Genomic DNA, 18,127 nt, shown 5'->3' on the forward strand with positions numbered 1-18,127 from the left:
TCTTACTGGAATTATTCTTGCCAGAGACCATTTACTATTTTAACACAGATCACAATTTATTACCTTAACTTTTAGGCACAGGATTATTTCACTCAATGAGTGTATTAATTTCTTAGAGCAGAGTGTTGAAAGAACATGCTAGGTCACTACACTTACGGACAACTGCCCGAGTCCTCTTTAGGTGTAATGTTCTACAGCACCTGTTTGGCTAAGTGTAGGACAGGAAAACCACTTGCTGGTCTAATTAGAAGATCTTCTTGTCGTTAACATTACTGCATGTTAGCAACTAGTTACAGGTTACACTGATACAATAAATGGAGACTTTGAGGATCAGATGTTAGTTCTCACTCCTTTCGTATCCTAACCTTATCAGCCCATAAATCCACACGACCACACCACAGTGGGTGGTGCTTATGTCCCTCTTCAGTATTAACCCTTTCAGACCCATACACAATGTAAGTGCCCTTTATTTTGAATAAAAATAATTTTATTTGAAGAGATGCTTTATTTATTCAATTATGTAAATGTTAATATTCTGAATGAAATTCAGTTAATTTATAAGTTTTCACTCATCCTCCGCTTATTAATTAAAGTAACAAATTTACTTACTTCCTTGTGCATAATCAGCTGCAGACGTAGTTATTTATGCCAACTAAATAAATGGTAGTTATTTATTGCATACGTATAACAAATTAAAGGATTTTTAAAATATTAATCTTCCTTTACTGTGACTTTGCTCACATTTTACAGTCTCAAGCGAAATGTGATGTCCATGTCAAAATTAAAATTTACTGCCAAACTGAAATACAATGTTAGACGTAGAACAGCCAGATCAGTAAAAGTGTGTGGTCCTATGACTGGGGCCACTAATATGATTATCAGATAACAATGGCTACTGGCCTAAGGCAAGGTGACACAGTCAAGGTCACCATTGTGGGAAATGCATTTCCGAGGGAGATTGTCAGCATAATAATGAAGTGTTTAAGGTCACCAAATCATTACATCAGGGGTGCCCCAGCCTTTCGCACGTAGCTGAATATCTTAGAACCTTGACTTGCACTAAAGAATTTTAAAACCACATTCAAAAGTTGGTAAAAATGTCAGCCTTCATCTCAAGAGGTTTGAAACACAAAAGTAAACAAATGATGCTTTAGTTATAAATAGCCTTTAAAGATGCTATATAGAACACTGTTTTTCGACACATCAAAAAGATACTGTAGCTGAAAAGATTATATGACAAGAACTGCTTGCAACATGTCCAGTATTACTTACGATGTTGAAGAGTGACCATCTAAACAAGGAACAAAAGAACAGTATAGTACAGGCCCCTCAGCCCACCACTATACTAACATAGTTCAGCAGGTTTATTTGGAAGCACTAACTTTTAGAGCTGAACTACCTGAAGGAGCAACGCTCCGAAAGCTAGTGCCTCCAAATAAACCTGCTGGACTATAACTTGGTGTTGTGTGATTTTTTTTAAACTTTGTACACCCCAGTCCAACACCAACATCTCCAAATCATGTACTAATGTATGATGCCTTTCTAAACTAAAAATCTTTTGCCTCCATGCTGTCTGTATCTCTCTGTTTCTGGTCTATTCATGTGTCTGTCTAGATGACTCTTACACATTGCTATTGTATCTGCCTCCACCATCTCCACTGGCAGGGCATTCCAGGCACTTACCACCCTGTGTGTAAATCACCTGCCTCTCAAATCTGCTTTCAAACTTTCCTCCTTTTACCTTAAACCTATGCCCGAAGTGAGTGAAGAAGTGAACGGAAAAGACTGACTATCCACATCTCTAACATCTAATAAACCACTATCAGGTTGCCTTCACAGTTCAAATGAAACAAAGCAAATTCGTCCAATATCTCCCCCTAGCTAACATCCTTCAAACCAGGTAACATCCCGGCAAATCATTTTGGCATCCTCTACAAAGCCACCATATCCTTCTGGTAACGGGACAACCAAAACTGTACACAATATTCCAAACGTGGTCTGATGTTCTATACGGCTGCAACATGGCTTGCTAATTTTTATACTCTATGCTCTGACTGTAAAAGGCAAGCATGCCATATGCCACCCTGACCGCCTTATCCACTTGCGTTGCCACTTTCAGGGAACTGCAGACCTCCATGCCTAGATTCTTCAGTATGTGGATGCTATTAAGAATTCTGCCATTTACTGTATACTTAAAATATTAAAAAGTGTTGATAATAATGAAGTGTTTCAATTTGATAGATGCCGAGGAAATATCTCCTCTGTGGCAGGATGAGTGAAACCAGGAAGAGATTTACAGATGAAAGGCAATGAAAATCCAGAACACTTCCTCAGAAGGCTGTGGATGCTGAATTAGTGGTGCTGGAAGAGCACAGCAGTTCAGGCAGCATCCAAGGAGCAGCAAAATTGACATTTCGGACAAAAGCCCTTCATCAGGAACACAGGCAGATAGCCTGAAGGGTGGAGAGATAAGTGACAGGAGGGTGGGGAGAAAGTAGCATAGAGTACAATAGGTGAGTGGGGGAGGGAATAAAGACTGGGGTGAAGTGGGAGAAGGGGAAATGAGGAAACTGGTGAAGTCCACATTGATGCCCTGGCATTGAAGTGTTCCGAGGCGGAGGATGAGGCGTTCTTCCTCCAGGCATCTGGTGGTGAGGAGTGGCGGTGAAGGAGGCCCAGGACCTCCATGTCCTCGGCAGAATGGGTCGGGAGTTGAAATGTTGGGCCACAGGGCAGTGTGATTGATTGGTGCGGGTGTCCCGGAGATGTTCCCTAAAGCGCTCTGCTAGGAGGCACCCAGTCTCCCCAATGTAGAGGAGACCGCATCGGGAGGAACGGATACAATAAAGGATATTAGTGGATGTGCAGGTAAAACTTTGATGGATGTGGAAGGCTCCATTAGGGCCTTGGATGGAGGTGAGGGTGTGCAGGTTTTGCAATTCCTGCGGTGGCAGGGGAAGGTGCCAGGATGGGACGGTGGGTTGAAGGGGGGGCGTGGACCTGACCAGGTAGTCACGGAGGGAACGGTCTTTGCGGAAGGCAGAAAGGGGTGGAGAGGGAAATATATCCCTGGTGGGGTCTGTTTGGAGGTGGTGGAAATGTTGGCGGATGATTTGGTTTATGCGAAGGTTGGTAGGGTGGAAGGTGAGCACCAGAGGCGTTTTGTCCTTGTTACGGTTGGAGGGGTGGGGTCTGAGGGCGGACATGCAGGATGTGGACGAGATGCATTGGAGGGCATCTTTAACCAGATGGGAAAGGAAATTGCGGTCTCTAAAGGAGGAGGCCATCTGGTGTGTTCTGTGGTGGAACTGGTCCTCCTGGGAGTAGATACAGCGGAGACATTGGGAATACGGGATGGCATTTTTGCAGGACGTAGGGTGGGAAGAGGTGCAATCCAGGTAGCTGTGGTAGTCGGTGAGTTTGTAAAAAATGTCGGTATCAAGTCAGTCATCATTAACGGAGATGGAGGGGTCTAGGAAGGGGAGGGAGGTGTCAGAGATGATCCAGGTAAATTTAAGGTCAGGGTGGAATGTGTTGAAGTAGTTGTGGATGCTGAGTCAATTGAAAACATGAGGCTTTTTTTCCTCCAAAATTGACCCTTCTTACTTCACTTTCAAGAAAAGATTTTTCTTCAGATCTTCCAGTATACAGAGAACCACAATTAGCATACTGAGTTAAACACCAACTTTATTTAATCAAGTAAACACAAAAGGCATGGAAACAGAACAAATCTCTCCTGCACTATGTCCTCCTCAGCAGTGCATATATTGCTAATATTGCAGATTTCTTCCTTTTATATATAATTCCGAGATACAAAATCTTGCCATTCAAACAATTAATTTACCTTCCCTGGTCAGGCTGCTGCACTATTGCTGGAGAAGCAAGGGACAATATTTTCAGTGGGACTTAGAGATTGTCAGCAATGGGCAGAGACGTCAGTCATAGCAGTCTATATAAAATAGGCTTATATAAATGAGCATTGCTGTTATTGTGGCTGCAGTTATTTCCAGAACTCTGTAGAAAGTTGAATGGTGAGTCTGCTTCACCATTCAATACGATCACGGCCAATCCTCAATCTCAATGCTATATTCCCTCTTCCTGCCCATATCACTTTGATGCCTTTAAAATCTCAATGTTTCTCTATCTCTGGAATGGATTCAGAGATTTGGTCTCCACAACCTTCTGCGGTTGAGAATTCCAAAGACTCACTATCCTTTGAGTGGAGTAATTTTCCCTTAGTCTTAAATGGTCTACCCTGTATCCTGAAACGGTGTCCCCTAATTCTACACTCTGCAATCAGGGAAAACATCCTTCCTGCATCTACTGTCCAGCTCTGTTAGAATTTTATATGTTTCAATCTGATCTCCACTGATCAAAAACTCTGGAGAATACAGGCCCAGTCGAACCAATTTTTCCTCAGAGGAAAGTCCTGACATCCCCAATACCAGACAACTAGAACGCCACTGTAGTCCCTTTATGGCAAATATATCATTTCTTGGGGAAGGAAACCAAAAAACTGTCTGCAATGCACCAGAAGTGGTCTCACCAAGGCCCTGTAGAACTGCCGTAACACAACCCAACCTCAGAGTTAACTGTGTGTGATGTTCTGCTAAACTTCTCTGAAGTGTAACCCCTCATCTCCAGGCACAGCAGTGCATTTTTTATAACTCTGCCTGCTTCTGCAATTTTGAAATGCTCTTCATAGGTCCGAAATTCCTCAGACTTTCCTTTATTGTTCGTAAAATCCACCCTTTCACTCTCCACCTAAGATTGGATGCACGCGCGCGCTCTCTCTCTCTCTCTCTGGGAGATTCATGTGACAGGAAATCTAACCTATTTGATTTCCCACAAACATTCGGAACAAAATTCCATCTTATCCCTCTGGATGACTGGACCTCCAGCAGCCAATCTACTCAACACGAAACTTGTGTTTCTCAAGCATCTTTACTGTCATAAACTATTCCAATCACTTTCACAGTGGCACTAACAAAATATAGCATGAAGCCACAAAAACCTAGTCAAAGTAGGTGCTTATAGGGAACTTTTCTTTCTCCAGAGGCTCCTTAACCTGGAAACTGGCCAATCAATACCACCAGGTATTGTTTTTAGGTATTATTAGAAGAATGCTCAGAACTGGCTCATTTAGTTTTTTTCTTGAAATTGGTCGTCGCCTTTGCTCTTCTTCAGACAGTGTAACATGGTTTAGAAGACCTCTTGCAGACCTCTGGTGATCAACTGCTGCTCTATTACATTCCATCTCTTTCCTTCAGGTCTCCGAGGTTAAGTGCAGCCCTATACAATTCAGGATGAAAGATAGCTAATCTTTGACTGATGGAAGCATTCATTTGGTTTCATTTTTCAATAGCACTGTTTGTAGTGCTGTGTGATCTGATCAAAGAAGTGTGGTGACTTCCTATCCTTTTCACCACTACTTTAATCATTATTAAAGCTTTAAATGGAAATAACTATTGAACCATTTATCACATTCCTGCCTCATTAACCACTTAATCATGGGCATAATTATATTATACGTTAAACATCCTGCCGAATTATTAATGAGTTTTAGCAATTAATGGACAAGTGGTTTCAATCTCTGAAAACACAAGAAAAGCTGAGAGAAAAAAAAAGTGCACCTCAGTGGCTCTCAAGTAGCGACCCTGTAGTCAGGGAAACAAAGATACAGCCACCACAATTACCCTATGGAGCAAATTCCTGATTTCTGACCATATCACCAAAGTCAAACAAGTATCTTCACGGTAAAATAGGAATCACACAGAAGTCAACAGCGATATTCACCCCTTCCAATCAATTATTGTAATGGACCATTGGTTCATCTATGGCTTGGCGAATCAGGAAAACCCCATTCACTTTGATGCATAACCTCCAAAATCAAACTGGTAGCTCTATTAAAAAATAGTGTGCACATGTACAATTCATGCATGAGCTTTTACAACAAATTGGCTAACGTTGTGGTGTAATCAGCCTACAAGGCCTGTTTAAATCCTCCTACGTGTTACTTTATTCAGGAAATGGGAGTAGGCCATTGCACACTGCATGTCTGTTCCACTATTTATCTGGATCATGGTTAATCAGATTCTATTTCCCTTAACAATCTAGGCCAGCAAAAAAAAATCCATCTCATTTGGACTTGAATTCAAGTGAAGCTGGCTGTAAGAGAGTGTGTGTGTCTACAGTACTATCACCAGAAGTGTTTCCCAATTTCTTGCGAATGGCTTGAATCAATCAGCAAACTCCTCACCTAACCCATTAATTAATTTTAAGAACTTCAGATACATCCATTTAATCTCCCCTTAACCTTCTGTATTGTATGGAGTACAACCATGGTTTACATTATTTGCTTTTTATCAACCACCCTTTGGAACCCTGCAAACATTTTGGTGAACCTGATTTGCACTCTATCAAAGGACAATATATTCTGAACTGTGACATCCAGACATGATCTAAATAAGGTTTTGTATAGCTGTAGAAAACACATTTTCTATGCCAAACATTAACCTTTTTTTGTGGCTAATGATAAGTGATCTGCGTACATGACCCCCTAAATCAATTTAGATTGCCACCATGTTTTTTTTCCCAAATGGTGAAAAACCAAAATTCAACTTGACTTCATGGTGGAAGGGGAGGCTTTTCTGACTGAAAATTCAGCATGTTTTTCTTCATAAAAACAGCACAAAGTGGAATCTGACAATTCAGGACATTAGAGTTTATTTTCTTCAGTCAATCTCAGTATTTATTGCCATGTCATGGTGACATTTGACTTGGAAGCAAACATTGAGTCAACTGTGTTCCCATACACCTTATCCAATTGTAAGACCCAAACAAAAACAGAAATTGCTAGAAAAGCACACCAGGTCCGGTAGTAACTGTGGAGAGATATCTGAGTTAACGTTTTGGGTCCAATTACCCTTTCTCAGAACAATAAGACAATAAGATATAGAAACAGAAAAAAGCTATCGCCTTTTAATTAGATCACAGCTGATCAGATAATCCTCAACTCCATTTTCTTGCCTTTTCCTTTTTGAAAAAGGCCCGATTCCCTTACTGATCAAAACTGTCGACTCTGGCTTTTCTTTTACTCAACAAAACAGCTTCAACAGCTGCTTAATCATTTAAAGCTCAAAAAAGACTGCTTCAACACTGCATCAATGTCCATGGAACAATTTGCACTTCAATGAACAGTGACAATGTATTAGAACAGCAACCAAAGATATTTAATTCGGCTTGGTTGAAAATTTAAACATTTTCCTCTAACTTGAGTATCCTGGAAGGTAGTTTGGCTAGCCTGGAAAATACATCCATTTGTCAAATGTGTAATTTTAAATATTGGAAGATGTAGGGGAAAAAAGATGTAATTTCAACAAACAAAATCAAAGTAATTGAGAGATGCATTATTTCTACTTCAGGATCCCTGCACGATGGTAGCAGAAGTACAAGAGATTTTGTCTGCTGGCATGTGGTACAAAATGTGGTTAGTCGTCAGTCAGCAGGAATACTGCAGATACTGAAGAGCAAATGGGCTGGATTTTCCAAGGAATAGCAATCTCACATACTTCCATCCTGATAGTTCTACACTCTGATGGAGCTTGTCAGAGGAAAACAAACCATACGCCCTTTTCCAAAGTAGTGAGCTGCCATATTCTGAACTGTACATGTTAAACCATAAGTACACAAGGTAAACATGACATTAGAGTGTCAGAAGGGTAGGTCAGGGTGAATGGGAGAACAGAGTCCATTAAGGGCCTGGCCAGATTGGCTCAGAATCTGTAATTGGGATATGCCCAGAGGTAAGTATGGGGTCAGTTAAGCAGTTACTCAATAGACTAATAGATCAACTTTCCTATTTTAATCCAAAGTCTCTAATATAAATGGTGTTCAGAAATTAGTTGTCCAGCAGAAAATTCAATTTCCTGAGGATTCCTTCCTGGGTTCCCATGCATAACTACCACCCATGCTGCCATAATAACTGTTTTTTTCAGCAGAAACTTCAAGCCAGTAAGTTTCTAACAGATCATTGCATTTAAATCTAAATCACAATGCAGTCATTTATCACCAGCAGCCTAAGCTTCTACAAATATATACCTGAAAACGAATTAGCAGCAAGAACTTCCAAATCATTGTTTGTATTAAGTTAATTTTTCTTATGTTCATTCAGTGTCATTAAAGCAGTAAGAGGGTCAGTTAGCTCAGCTGTGGAATGGCTGGTTTTGCAATACAGAGCGATGCCAACAGTGTGGTCTCAATTCCCACACCAACTGAGGTTACCATGAAGGGCTCTCCTCCTTAGTCGCCCCTCTTGCCAGAGACATGCTGACCCTCGGGTTAAACCACGACCAGGTGTCTCTCATTCTCATGAGAAGTGGCCCTTTGGTCTGGTCAGACTATGGCAACTTTACCTGTAAGGCTGTGAACATCAAGGTTCCTCAGATAAAAAGACAAAATTCAATGTATATTTTGTAATTTATTCACTAAATTAAAATTCAATTTAAAACAGCCCAATAACTGTATAATGAATAATGAATACTATCCTTTGTATAAATGATTAATTAAATCATCACAGATACTCAAAGTTATTTTGTTCTAATATAACAATCTTAAGCAACAAGTCTCAATCCTCGAATAAGGATAGGATTCTCCCCATGAAGATAGAGAATAGCCTCCTATGAACTAAACATGCTCAAGTCAGTTAAGAAATACACAAGAGTGGTCTGTCAAAGGTGATGCCATTGAGTGTCAAAGGGTGATGGTTAGATCCTCTTGTTGTGATGCTCTGAACTTGTGTGGTGCAAATGTTAGATACCATATGTCAGCACAAGCCTGGATGTTGTCCAGATCTTGTTGTATTTGGCTGTAGACAGTGTCAGTGTCTGAGGGGTTCACTAATGCTGCTGAACATTGTGCAATCAAAGATCCCTATTTAAGACCTAATGACAGAGGGAGGTCACCGATGAAGCAGCTGAAATAATTATTGCATAAGAGCCTGGGGAAGGTCCCAGGTTAGGCATCAGCTGCATATCAAATTAACTAATCCCAGTAGCACAATAATAGAAGAAGGAGATGACTCAAGGGCACTGCATATGAAGAGGTTTACAACATGAGGATTGTTGGCTGCTGCAACTGCCTGTTAATTAGATTAGATTAGATTACATTACAGTGTGGAAACAGGCCCTTCGGCCCAACAAGTCCACACCGACCCGCCGAAGCACAACCCACCCATACCCCTACATTTACTCCTATACCTAACACTACGGGCAATTGAGCATGGCCAATTCACCTGACCTGCACATCTTTGGACTGTGGGAGGAAACCGGAGCACCCGGAGGAAACCCACGCAGACATGGGGAGAATGTGCAAACTCCACACAGTCAGTTGCCTGAGGTGGGAATTGAACCTGGATCTCTGGCGCTGTGAGGCAACAGTGCTAACCACTGTGCCACCGTGCCGCCCCTGCCACCGTGTGGGCGGCACGGTGGCACAGTGGTTAGCACTGCTGCCTCGCAGCGCCAGAGACCCGGGTTCAATTCCCGCCTCAGGCGACTGACTGTGTGGAGTTTGCACATTCTCCCCGTGTCTGCGTGGGTTTCCTCCGGGTGCTCCGGTTTCCTCCCACACTCCAAAGATGTGCAAGTCAGGTGAATTGGCCATGCTAAATTGCCCGTAGTGTTAGGTAAAGGGGTAAATGTAGGGGTATGGGTGGGTTACGCTTCGGCGGGTCGGTGTGGACTTGTTGGGCCGAAGGGCCTGTTTCCACACTGTAAGTAATCTAATCTAATCTAATCTAAAAAAAAATGTTAATGCTAACTAGGAAAGCTCACCCTCATCTTGAGCAATGTGAAACTTGGTGATATTTTATTCATGAATGGAAACACATTTATGAAAGAAGAAAGATTTTCTTCTTTCTCCTCACTTTCTCCTCATAGATTGAGCTTGTTCATGCTCATTTCATTCTGATCTCTCTCGACTATCACATCTATTTAGTTTAATTCATTCACTTTCTTAATGGTGAATTTTACTGGCAGTTTGTTTTGTGAATGTGTTGAGGTTCAGTCTCTCATGAGATTAACATTGATAGCACAGGGAATATAAGTTAATGAATGTTTAAACCAAACACTGTTGCCTTTTTACTGTAAATATGTTGAGCCTTGATTGATCACTATAATTCAGTAACTTATTCTAGTTGTACCAGAATAGGACACTCGTTCATTTAACAAGTTCAAATGTCATTGAAATGTAACCATTGCTTAACTAATTTATAAGAAAAGCATAATGGCTAGATGATTGCAGAGTAATGCATTGAATGTGAAGTGGTTTCCTGACAACACTGCTGGACAGTTCAATTCATCAAGAGGAGGCATAGTATGTATCTTGGGCAGTTGTACTGCCTCAAGCACCCTTGCATGTGATCTCCTTGTGTTCTAGATGCTGTTTGTCTTTTGGCATTTCAGACATGGCCTGAAAAGAGCTCCTTTTGTTTCTACCTTATATAGTTGTCTGAAACTTGCTGTGTGCAGCTTTATGCAAAAGATGTGTGTTTCTAATTTAAAATAATGTTCACTATCTGAGCCTGTGATCTCCCACATTAACATTTACAACATTCCAATCTGACAGAAAGCCAATTCAAATCACTGCACACACTGTTCCCTCCCAAGTTGGGCCGATGTGATCTTTAAGGATTGAGGGCTGCTGGCATTGTCAAGTCTGTGGTATTGATGGACATGTTTCTGTTTATCATGAGGATTGCTGCCTCCTGTTTCTCAAGCTGATGTAGCCAGTCAAAAGTGTATCAATCCCCCACACTAATAAAATTGGTTGCTGTTACAAAACATTAGCTTCTTGCTTATAAGAAAGTACAGAAAGTTGAGAGCTCAGCCCAGACCATCACGGAAGCCAACCTCCCATCCATGGACTCCATCTACAATTCCTCCTGCTGCGGAAAGGTTGCCAACATCATCAAAGACCCCTCCCACCCCAGTAATGCTCGCCTAATAACCTCTTCCGTCAGGCAGAAGATACAGAAGCTTGAACACTCAGCATTGGGTTCAAGAATGGCATCTTTCCTGCCATTATTAGACTGGGTCAGAAGTTCAGGACACCAGGTTATAGTCCAGCAGGTTTATTTGATTTGGAGGTGCTCGTGTTGGTCTGGGGTGTACAAAGTTTAAAAAATTACGCAACACCAGGTTATAGTCCCAACAGGTTTACTTGGAAGCACGAGCTTTCGGAGCTCTGCTCCTTCATCAGGTAGTTATGGAGTTTAAGATCGTAGGACACAATTTATAGCAGAAGTTTACAGTGTGATGCAACTGAAATTATAAATTGAAAAAGACCAGGATTGTTTAAGTCTCTCGTCTTTTAGAATCGACATGGCGCCTATTGTTAAAGTTCACTTCAGAATGTAACTTTAAGAAAGTTACTGAAAGAACTGAAGCCAACATGCCCATTTAAAAGATGAGAAACTTTACAAACAATCCAGGTCTTTTCAATGTATAATTTCAGTTACATCACACTGTAACCTTCTGCTATAAATTCTGTGTCCTACGATCTTATATTCCACAAACACCTGATGAGGGAATCGTGCTCCGAAAGCTAGTGCTTCCAAAAAAACCTGTTGGACTATAACCTGGTGTTGTGATTTTCTTAAGTTTATTTGAAATCACAAGGTTTTGGAGTGAACTATAACCTGGTGTTGTGTAACTTCTGACCTCATCCACTCCACTCCAGTTCAACACCAACACCTGCACATCATTATTAGACTGATGAATGGACACTCTAACAAGATCAACTTTATTTTAATGTTGATCTTGCTTCATACATCTCCTGTACAGCTGTAACCTTTACGCCTCACCCTCTGTTGAAACACCATAAGATCTCTATGTCCTTGCTTGCTATGACCTGTCCGTACTGCTCACAAATTAAGCTTTTCACTGTACTTAGGTACACATGACTACAATAAATCAAAACAAATCCATGCTCAATTGCCTGAAGAAGGGCTAATGCCCGAAACGTCGATTCTCCTGTTCCCTAGATGCTGCCTGACCTGCTGCGCTTTTCCAGCAACACATTTCCATCCAAGCTCAATCTATGCTCAGTGACTGGAAGTGTCCTCTAATTTAGCAAACATATTCCTTAGTCTGAGTGCAGGCTAGCTACAGGTGACATTTTATATCAAGAAAAACATGTAGCATGCTTTAATGGAAAAATAGCTGAGCAAAACCATGCTGAATCTCATCCCTTATTCCCCTTCACAGAAAGGGACCAATTTGCAATCTATGAACTATGAAAGTATCTCAACACACGGACCTATTTTGTACTCTACTGCTTCTTATAATGCAATTATTTCTCTCAGTCAGGATACCAATCTACCATTGCTGGAAACATTCTCTTTACGCTACCTGTTCCAAGTATTTTGATCTTAATTTTGAAAGTCAACTTGAGTGCTGTTTGCAGATTTAATGTACTACCCCTAAATCAGTACACTAATCCCCCAACCAGGTTTTCTCCCCGCTGTGGGGAGGTGAGTTAAGTGGGAGTGAAATTCAGTAATCTACTCGCAGTAAACGAGAGTCATACCAGGCCAGATGGTGAGAGTGTTAGACACATACTCAAGTATGGGAGAGGTGACAGCTGAGCCCGATTTACAACCATGTTCAATGGATTGCACTCAGCATTATAAACCACAACTGTTACTATTGAGTTAACACTATATCCATGGTTAAAAATCACAACACCAGGTCATAATCCAACAGGCTTATTTGGAAGCACTAGCTTTGGAACTCTGTTCCTTCATCAATACAACCACCTGATGAAGGAGCAGCGCTCAGGAGACTAGTGCTTCCAAATAAACCTGTTGGACTATAACCTGGAGTTGAGATTTTTAACTTTGTACATCCCCAGTCCAACACAATCACCTCCAAATCATGACTATATACATGTATACACACACAGTTAGCACACTGAATTCAAGACTTTGTGCTTCAATGTGCCTAGCTAAACTATCGATTATGATATGGTTGGGCCTATGAGATGCATCTTGGTCAGCAGTGCACATAAAAAATCTGTTCCTTTTAACATAGGTTAGGTTTGAGCCCACAGTGTGTCCTGGAATAGTCCTGGTGGATCAAGAATCTCAGGGAGTCCCTCTCCCACTGCAACTCCCAGGTCATTTCCTCTGCCCTGAAGCTCTTCAACCATGTCCTGAAACAAACTCGCCACTTATCCACTCCACACTCTCCCCACCCCTGACCTATCACCTTCATCCTCTCCTCCACTCACCTATTGTACTCTATGCTACTTTCTCCCCACCCCCGTCTTCCTCTAGCTTATCTCTCCACGCTTCAGGCTCTCTGCCTTTATTCCTGATGAAGGGCTTTTGCCCGAAACGTCGATTTTACTGCTCCTCGGATGCTGCCTGAACTGCTGTGCTCTTCCAGCACCACTAATCCAGATTATGCTCCAGTTGTTAAGATCTAATCATAATCATTGTCTGTGCAATCTTTCTTGAAGTTTATTTTTGAAAATAAGCTTCAACTACACTTGCAGTAGAAACATTACATTGACTGGCACTGTAACTACAGTTGGAACCTACGAAAGCATAAATTTTACATTGACTTAATTAATTCAGGTTTTTATACATTGAGAAATTAATTAACCAAGTAGTAGAGGACTCCAGTTCAGGAAGGAAAATAAATTACATTTGAGTACACATGCCATCTATCAAAAGTATAATGTAATCACCAAAAGAAGCATCACTATCCAAATTCCTTCTCACATTTCAAATCATTGTACAATTGTAGCTAGTCCTTTAGTTTACACTCCATTGTAGCATTTTCCTTAAAGCACGGCATTCTGTGCTTTCAGTCGGTCATTGATATCTTAGAACAGTAACCTGAAATACACAGCATTATAATTAACAATTTTCTGGGGACATAGTTCCAAATCCCTTGACTGCTTTCATATGATCATTCGCGCACATTTGATTCTGATCTGCCTCGATTCTCACATCTAATTCAGTTTCAGTTTAATTCATCCACTTTCTTGAGGATGCATTTTGTCAGCAGTCTGTTTTATGACTTGTGAGCGAGATTCATTCTCTCAGGAACTGAGCATGGAAAGCACAGGGTATACAAGTGACTGAATTTTTAAAAACAAACAACAACCTTTTTTTATTACCTGAAGTATTTTGAGCCTTGAATTTCAAAAAAAAATACTGAATAACTCCCTTAACAGCAACTGAATCTAATTTCCCAAGAGATTATGACCATTATCCAGATGAATGTCTAATTATAAATATTAGAACATATAACAAAACCAAAAAAACAGATTTAGTTACTTTAAGGATTGTATAGTGTACATTCAGACAGACTGAAAATACATTTGAGTAATGAGGTGAAATTAAATGCAATCTCCCATCACTCCCCCAAACACACCCCATGACAAAAGGATGTCAAGATGGGCTACATTGGGAGCAAGGAAAATTCACAACAACTCAAACAACACAATATTGGACATGTTGCTTTGAATGTGACTGAAGTTACCTCAAATATCAAATGTAGTCGCATAACAGATATAATCTACTATTCATTACTTTCAGCTGAGCCACTAAATGAAATGGAGGCAGTAATAGGGAGAAAAAAAATACTTTGAGACTTACTAAGCAGCAGAATCGTTGAGTTGGTATTCCCTAGATCGACCGAAACAAGCCTGAACCCCAGTGTCACTCCAGAGCCTTCGGATCACATTTGCTAGGTCTTCAGGCAAGATGCCCTGCTCCTCAGCCGTACCGGACAATGCAAACAGTTGGCGCGCATCATCCTGAAGAACAAGCACAGCAACACGTGTTAAAATATTCTAGTAATGGTCACCATCACAGTCTTCTCCCGCTTGAGACAGCTCTTTCCCCCTCCTACTCCCCCCAACATATGGTAGATCTGTCATGATCATCATCCAGTGATGATGTTTAACATGGTATATTGTTGGGAAATACCACAACATTAAGTATTCCAGATTCAAATGTAGCATAGTCGAAGAATAAAGTTTCCTCCAATGTAAAAACTGTAGTTCAACCCCAAGGAATTAATGCTTCCTGCAACAGCATAGGTTGCCTACATTCAAACTAATGCATTTAAGATTCAATAAGCAAGAGAGAGAAAGTTCCAATGTGTCACTCTGGGTCGATGTCTTGTGATGTCTGGTAGCATTAATGTGGACACCTGGGCACTGACTGCAGTCAAGAGATTGGTAATTGTTTTAGATATTAAAGGCATTAAGAGGTATGGAGAGAAAGTGGGAATTTGTCATGGAGAGAGAGAATAAGGCATGTGCATATCAAATGGTGGAGCAGGATTGAAGGGCCAAATGGTCTACTCCTGCTTCCAACCAAATGTACCAAGAAAGCATCAATCTCCATCAGGATCACTTTACAGTCTAAGATCGTAAAATTAGGGGATTTTGATTGCTTCCAGTTCCTGAAAGTACAAAACAGTAACTTGAGATTACACAATTCCCCAAACAATGAAAGGAAATCAAGAAGCTGAATTCTAATTCTAAAACATGCTAACCATATTTCTCTAATGCTTTAACAATATTTCAGAAACTGATAAGCAGCCAGGATTTAACTTTGTTATATTTCAAAACTGGAATTCTGGTTCTTTGACTTGTCAAGTTTCCCATTGTCACACCTGAAAGTCAAATACTTTAATTCTGAAATATTTGTAAAAATCCTGAAGCTGGCAGTACTTATGTGCATATTGAACTAGTCCACATGGTTCTAATTTTATAAATGATCGCTCTGCAAGTGTTTCAGCAAATAATGTATACAGGCATATTCCTCCTTACCCAGACTCAAACAATGGCACATTGTCATTTATACATCATTAATCATCTGTACCGTACTGAATAGAAAGACGTAATTCATTCTGAATAGTTCAATCCTCAAGCATTTATAGGAAGTGTTATGGATAATGCAAAAAGAACCTAACTTCAGTGCCTAGGAATTTCAATAAGAATATTGTTCAGTTAGAATGAAGAACCAAGGATCATGGTCTTGTCATCCTGACAAAGCACATAAATTAGCTCCGTCTACAGCAGCAGTGTAATGCTGCACAGGAAACAACACAAGTGGAAAGGTCGGAAATACTCAAAGCAGATGAAAGGTTTAAGTGGTCAGCATTCAATATGGCTAACTGCAAAATGGTCAATATGCTTCTCCTTATGAATCTTTCATATTCCAGCTTCTGGCCAGCTACATGCCTCTGTTTTCCTTTTGACTAACTTATTATTTCTTCAGTAGGTGAGAAAATTACCTAAAGTGGTTTAAAAGGGATGCCAGGAATGAAATAAAGTTCTTCCAAGCAACTGGATTTTTAAAAAAATCTCACACTAAGTTTTTTTTTAAAAAGAAACCATACATGCTTCATCCATAATTCAGTTGGTGTGTTCAGTGAAAGGGGAAAGAGATATAGACCAAGTATCTGAGTGACAACCATTAATGTTATAACCATACCACAATCTTATTAAATAAAAACACAATTCAACCTCTAAGTTACCATTCATTCCAACAAGAAAGAGTAAAGCTCAGTTTTCATCAGACCCTGAACCAATAACCTGCATCATGTAGAGCATTAAAATTGGTCAAGATGTTTCCTCCATCAACTAAATACAATCAAAAACGGTGCTGAGACCACCACAGTTTCTCATTTACTGGACTGTCCTGGACTGTAAAGAATTTGTTGATGATACCAAACTGGAATAGGCCACAGATACAGAAAACAAGTTGGATCAATATAATATACAGGCAGATGTGGGCGGCACGGTGGCACAGTGGTTAGCACTGCTGCCTCACAGCGCCAAAGACCCGGGTTCAATTCCCGCCTCAGGCGACTGACTGTGTGGAGTTTGCACGTTCTCCCCGTGTCTGCGTGGGACCCCTCCGGGTGCTCCGGTTTCCTCCTACAGTCCAAAGATGCGCAGGTCAGGTGAATTGGCCATGCTAAATTGCCCGTAGTGTTAGGTAAGGGGTGGGTGTAGGGGTATGGGTGGGTTACGCTTCAGCGGGTTGGTGTGGACTTGTTGGGCCGAAGGGCCTGTTTCCACACTGTAAGTAATCTAATCTAATCTAATCTAATATCTAATCTAACCAGGGTAGATGATTTTTCAATGCAGGCAAGAGCGAAGTGCCGGATGTAGAAAGGAAAAGCAAACATGCATTTGGTCAATGCTGTTGACAGATTAGACCATAAGAAATAAGAACAGGGTTCAGCCCCTCAAACCCTCAACAGGATCATGGCTGAACCGACATTCCACATGCCCACTTTCTTAAGTAAGCCGTGCTTCCCAGCTGATCAAGAATCTCTCAGCCAAAATATTCACAGGACTGTGCCACCACATCTTTTGGCAAGGAGTTCCAAGACATTCAACCCTATGAGAGAAGAAATTCCTCCTCCTCCTCCTCCTCAGCCTTAAATTGGCATCCTTTTATTCTGAGTCTATGCCCTCTGGTTCTAGATTCTCCCATGAGGGGAAACATCCTCTCAACAGTTACCTGGTCAAGTACCTGAAGAATCTGTGTAATTCAATGAGATCAACTCTCTTTCTTCTAAACTTCAGTGAGTAGAGCCCCTATCTGTTTAGGTTTTGCCGAGAAGACAATCCCTCCATACCAGGGACCATCTGAGTGACAACAAGGGAAACTGGCAGCATCATGGGGCTAGTAACTAGAGGTCCTTTTGAGGTGGGGGGCAGATTCAAATCTTATCACAGCAATTGGTGAAATTTAATGGTGACCATGAACTATTATTCATTGTCATAAAAACTTCTGTGGTAAACTATGTTCTTTAGGGAAGGAAATTGACACCTACTGTCTCTCTGGCCTACATGCGATTCCACACCCACAGTAATCGGGTTTTCTTGTAACTGCTGTTTGAAATGGTTTTGCAAACCACCCAATTCAAAGCACAGTAAGGGATGGGCGAACAACTGATGTGAGACAAGGGAATTTCAGCCTGGATGTTCAAAACTGAAATAAGGAAGTATAAAAGATAGATTAGATTAGATTAGATTAGATTACTTACAGAGTGGAAACAGGCCCTTCGGCCCAACAAGTCCACACTGA

The 18,127-nt window shown here is 40.9% G+C and overlaps 1 protein-coding gene across 1 annotated transcript in view; it reads right to left on the bottom strand.

The window, feature by feature from the left end:
- Positions 1-18,127, bottom strand: part of LOC122558862 (guanine nucleotide-binding protein G(i) subunit alpha-2) — a 245,413-nt gene that overhangs the window by 108,281 nt on the left and 119,005 nt on the right. The window contains exon 4 of the mRNA XM_043707721.1: positions 14,669-14,829. Within this exon, the coding sequence (XP_043563656.1) occupies positions 14,669-14,829 (161 nt within the window). The remainder of the gene's footprint in view (positions 1-14,668; positions 14,830-18,127) is intronic.

This window comes from Chiloscyllium plagiosum, chromosome 18 (genome assembly GCF_004010195.1).
Source record: "Chiloscyllium plagiosum isolate BGI_BamShark_2017 chromosome 18, ASM401019v2, whole genome shotgun sequence".
NCBI lineage: Eukaryota > Metazoa > Chordata > Chondrichthyes > Orectolobiformes > Hemiscylliidae > Chiloscyllium > Chiloscyllium plagiosum.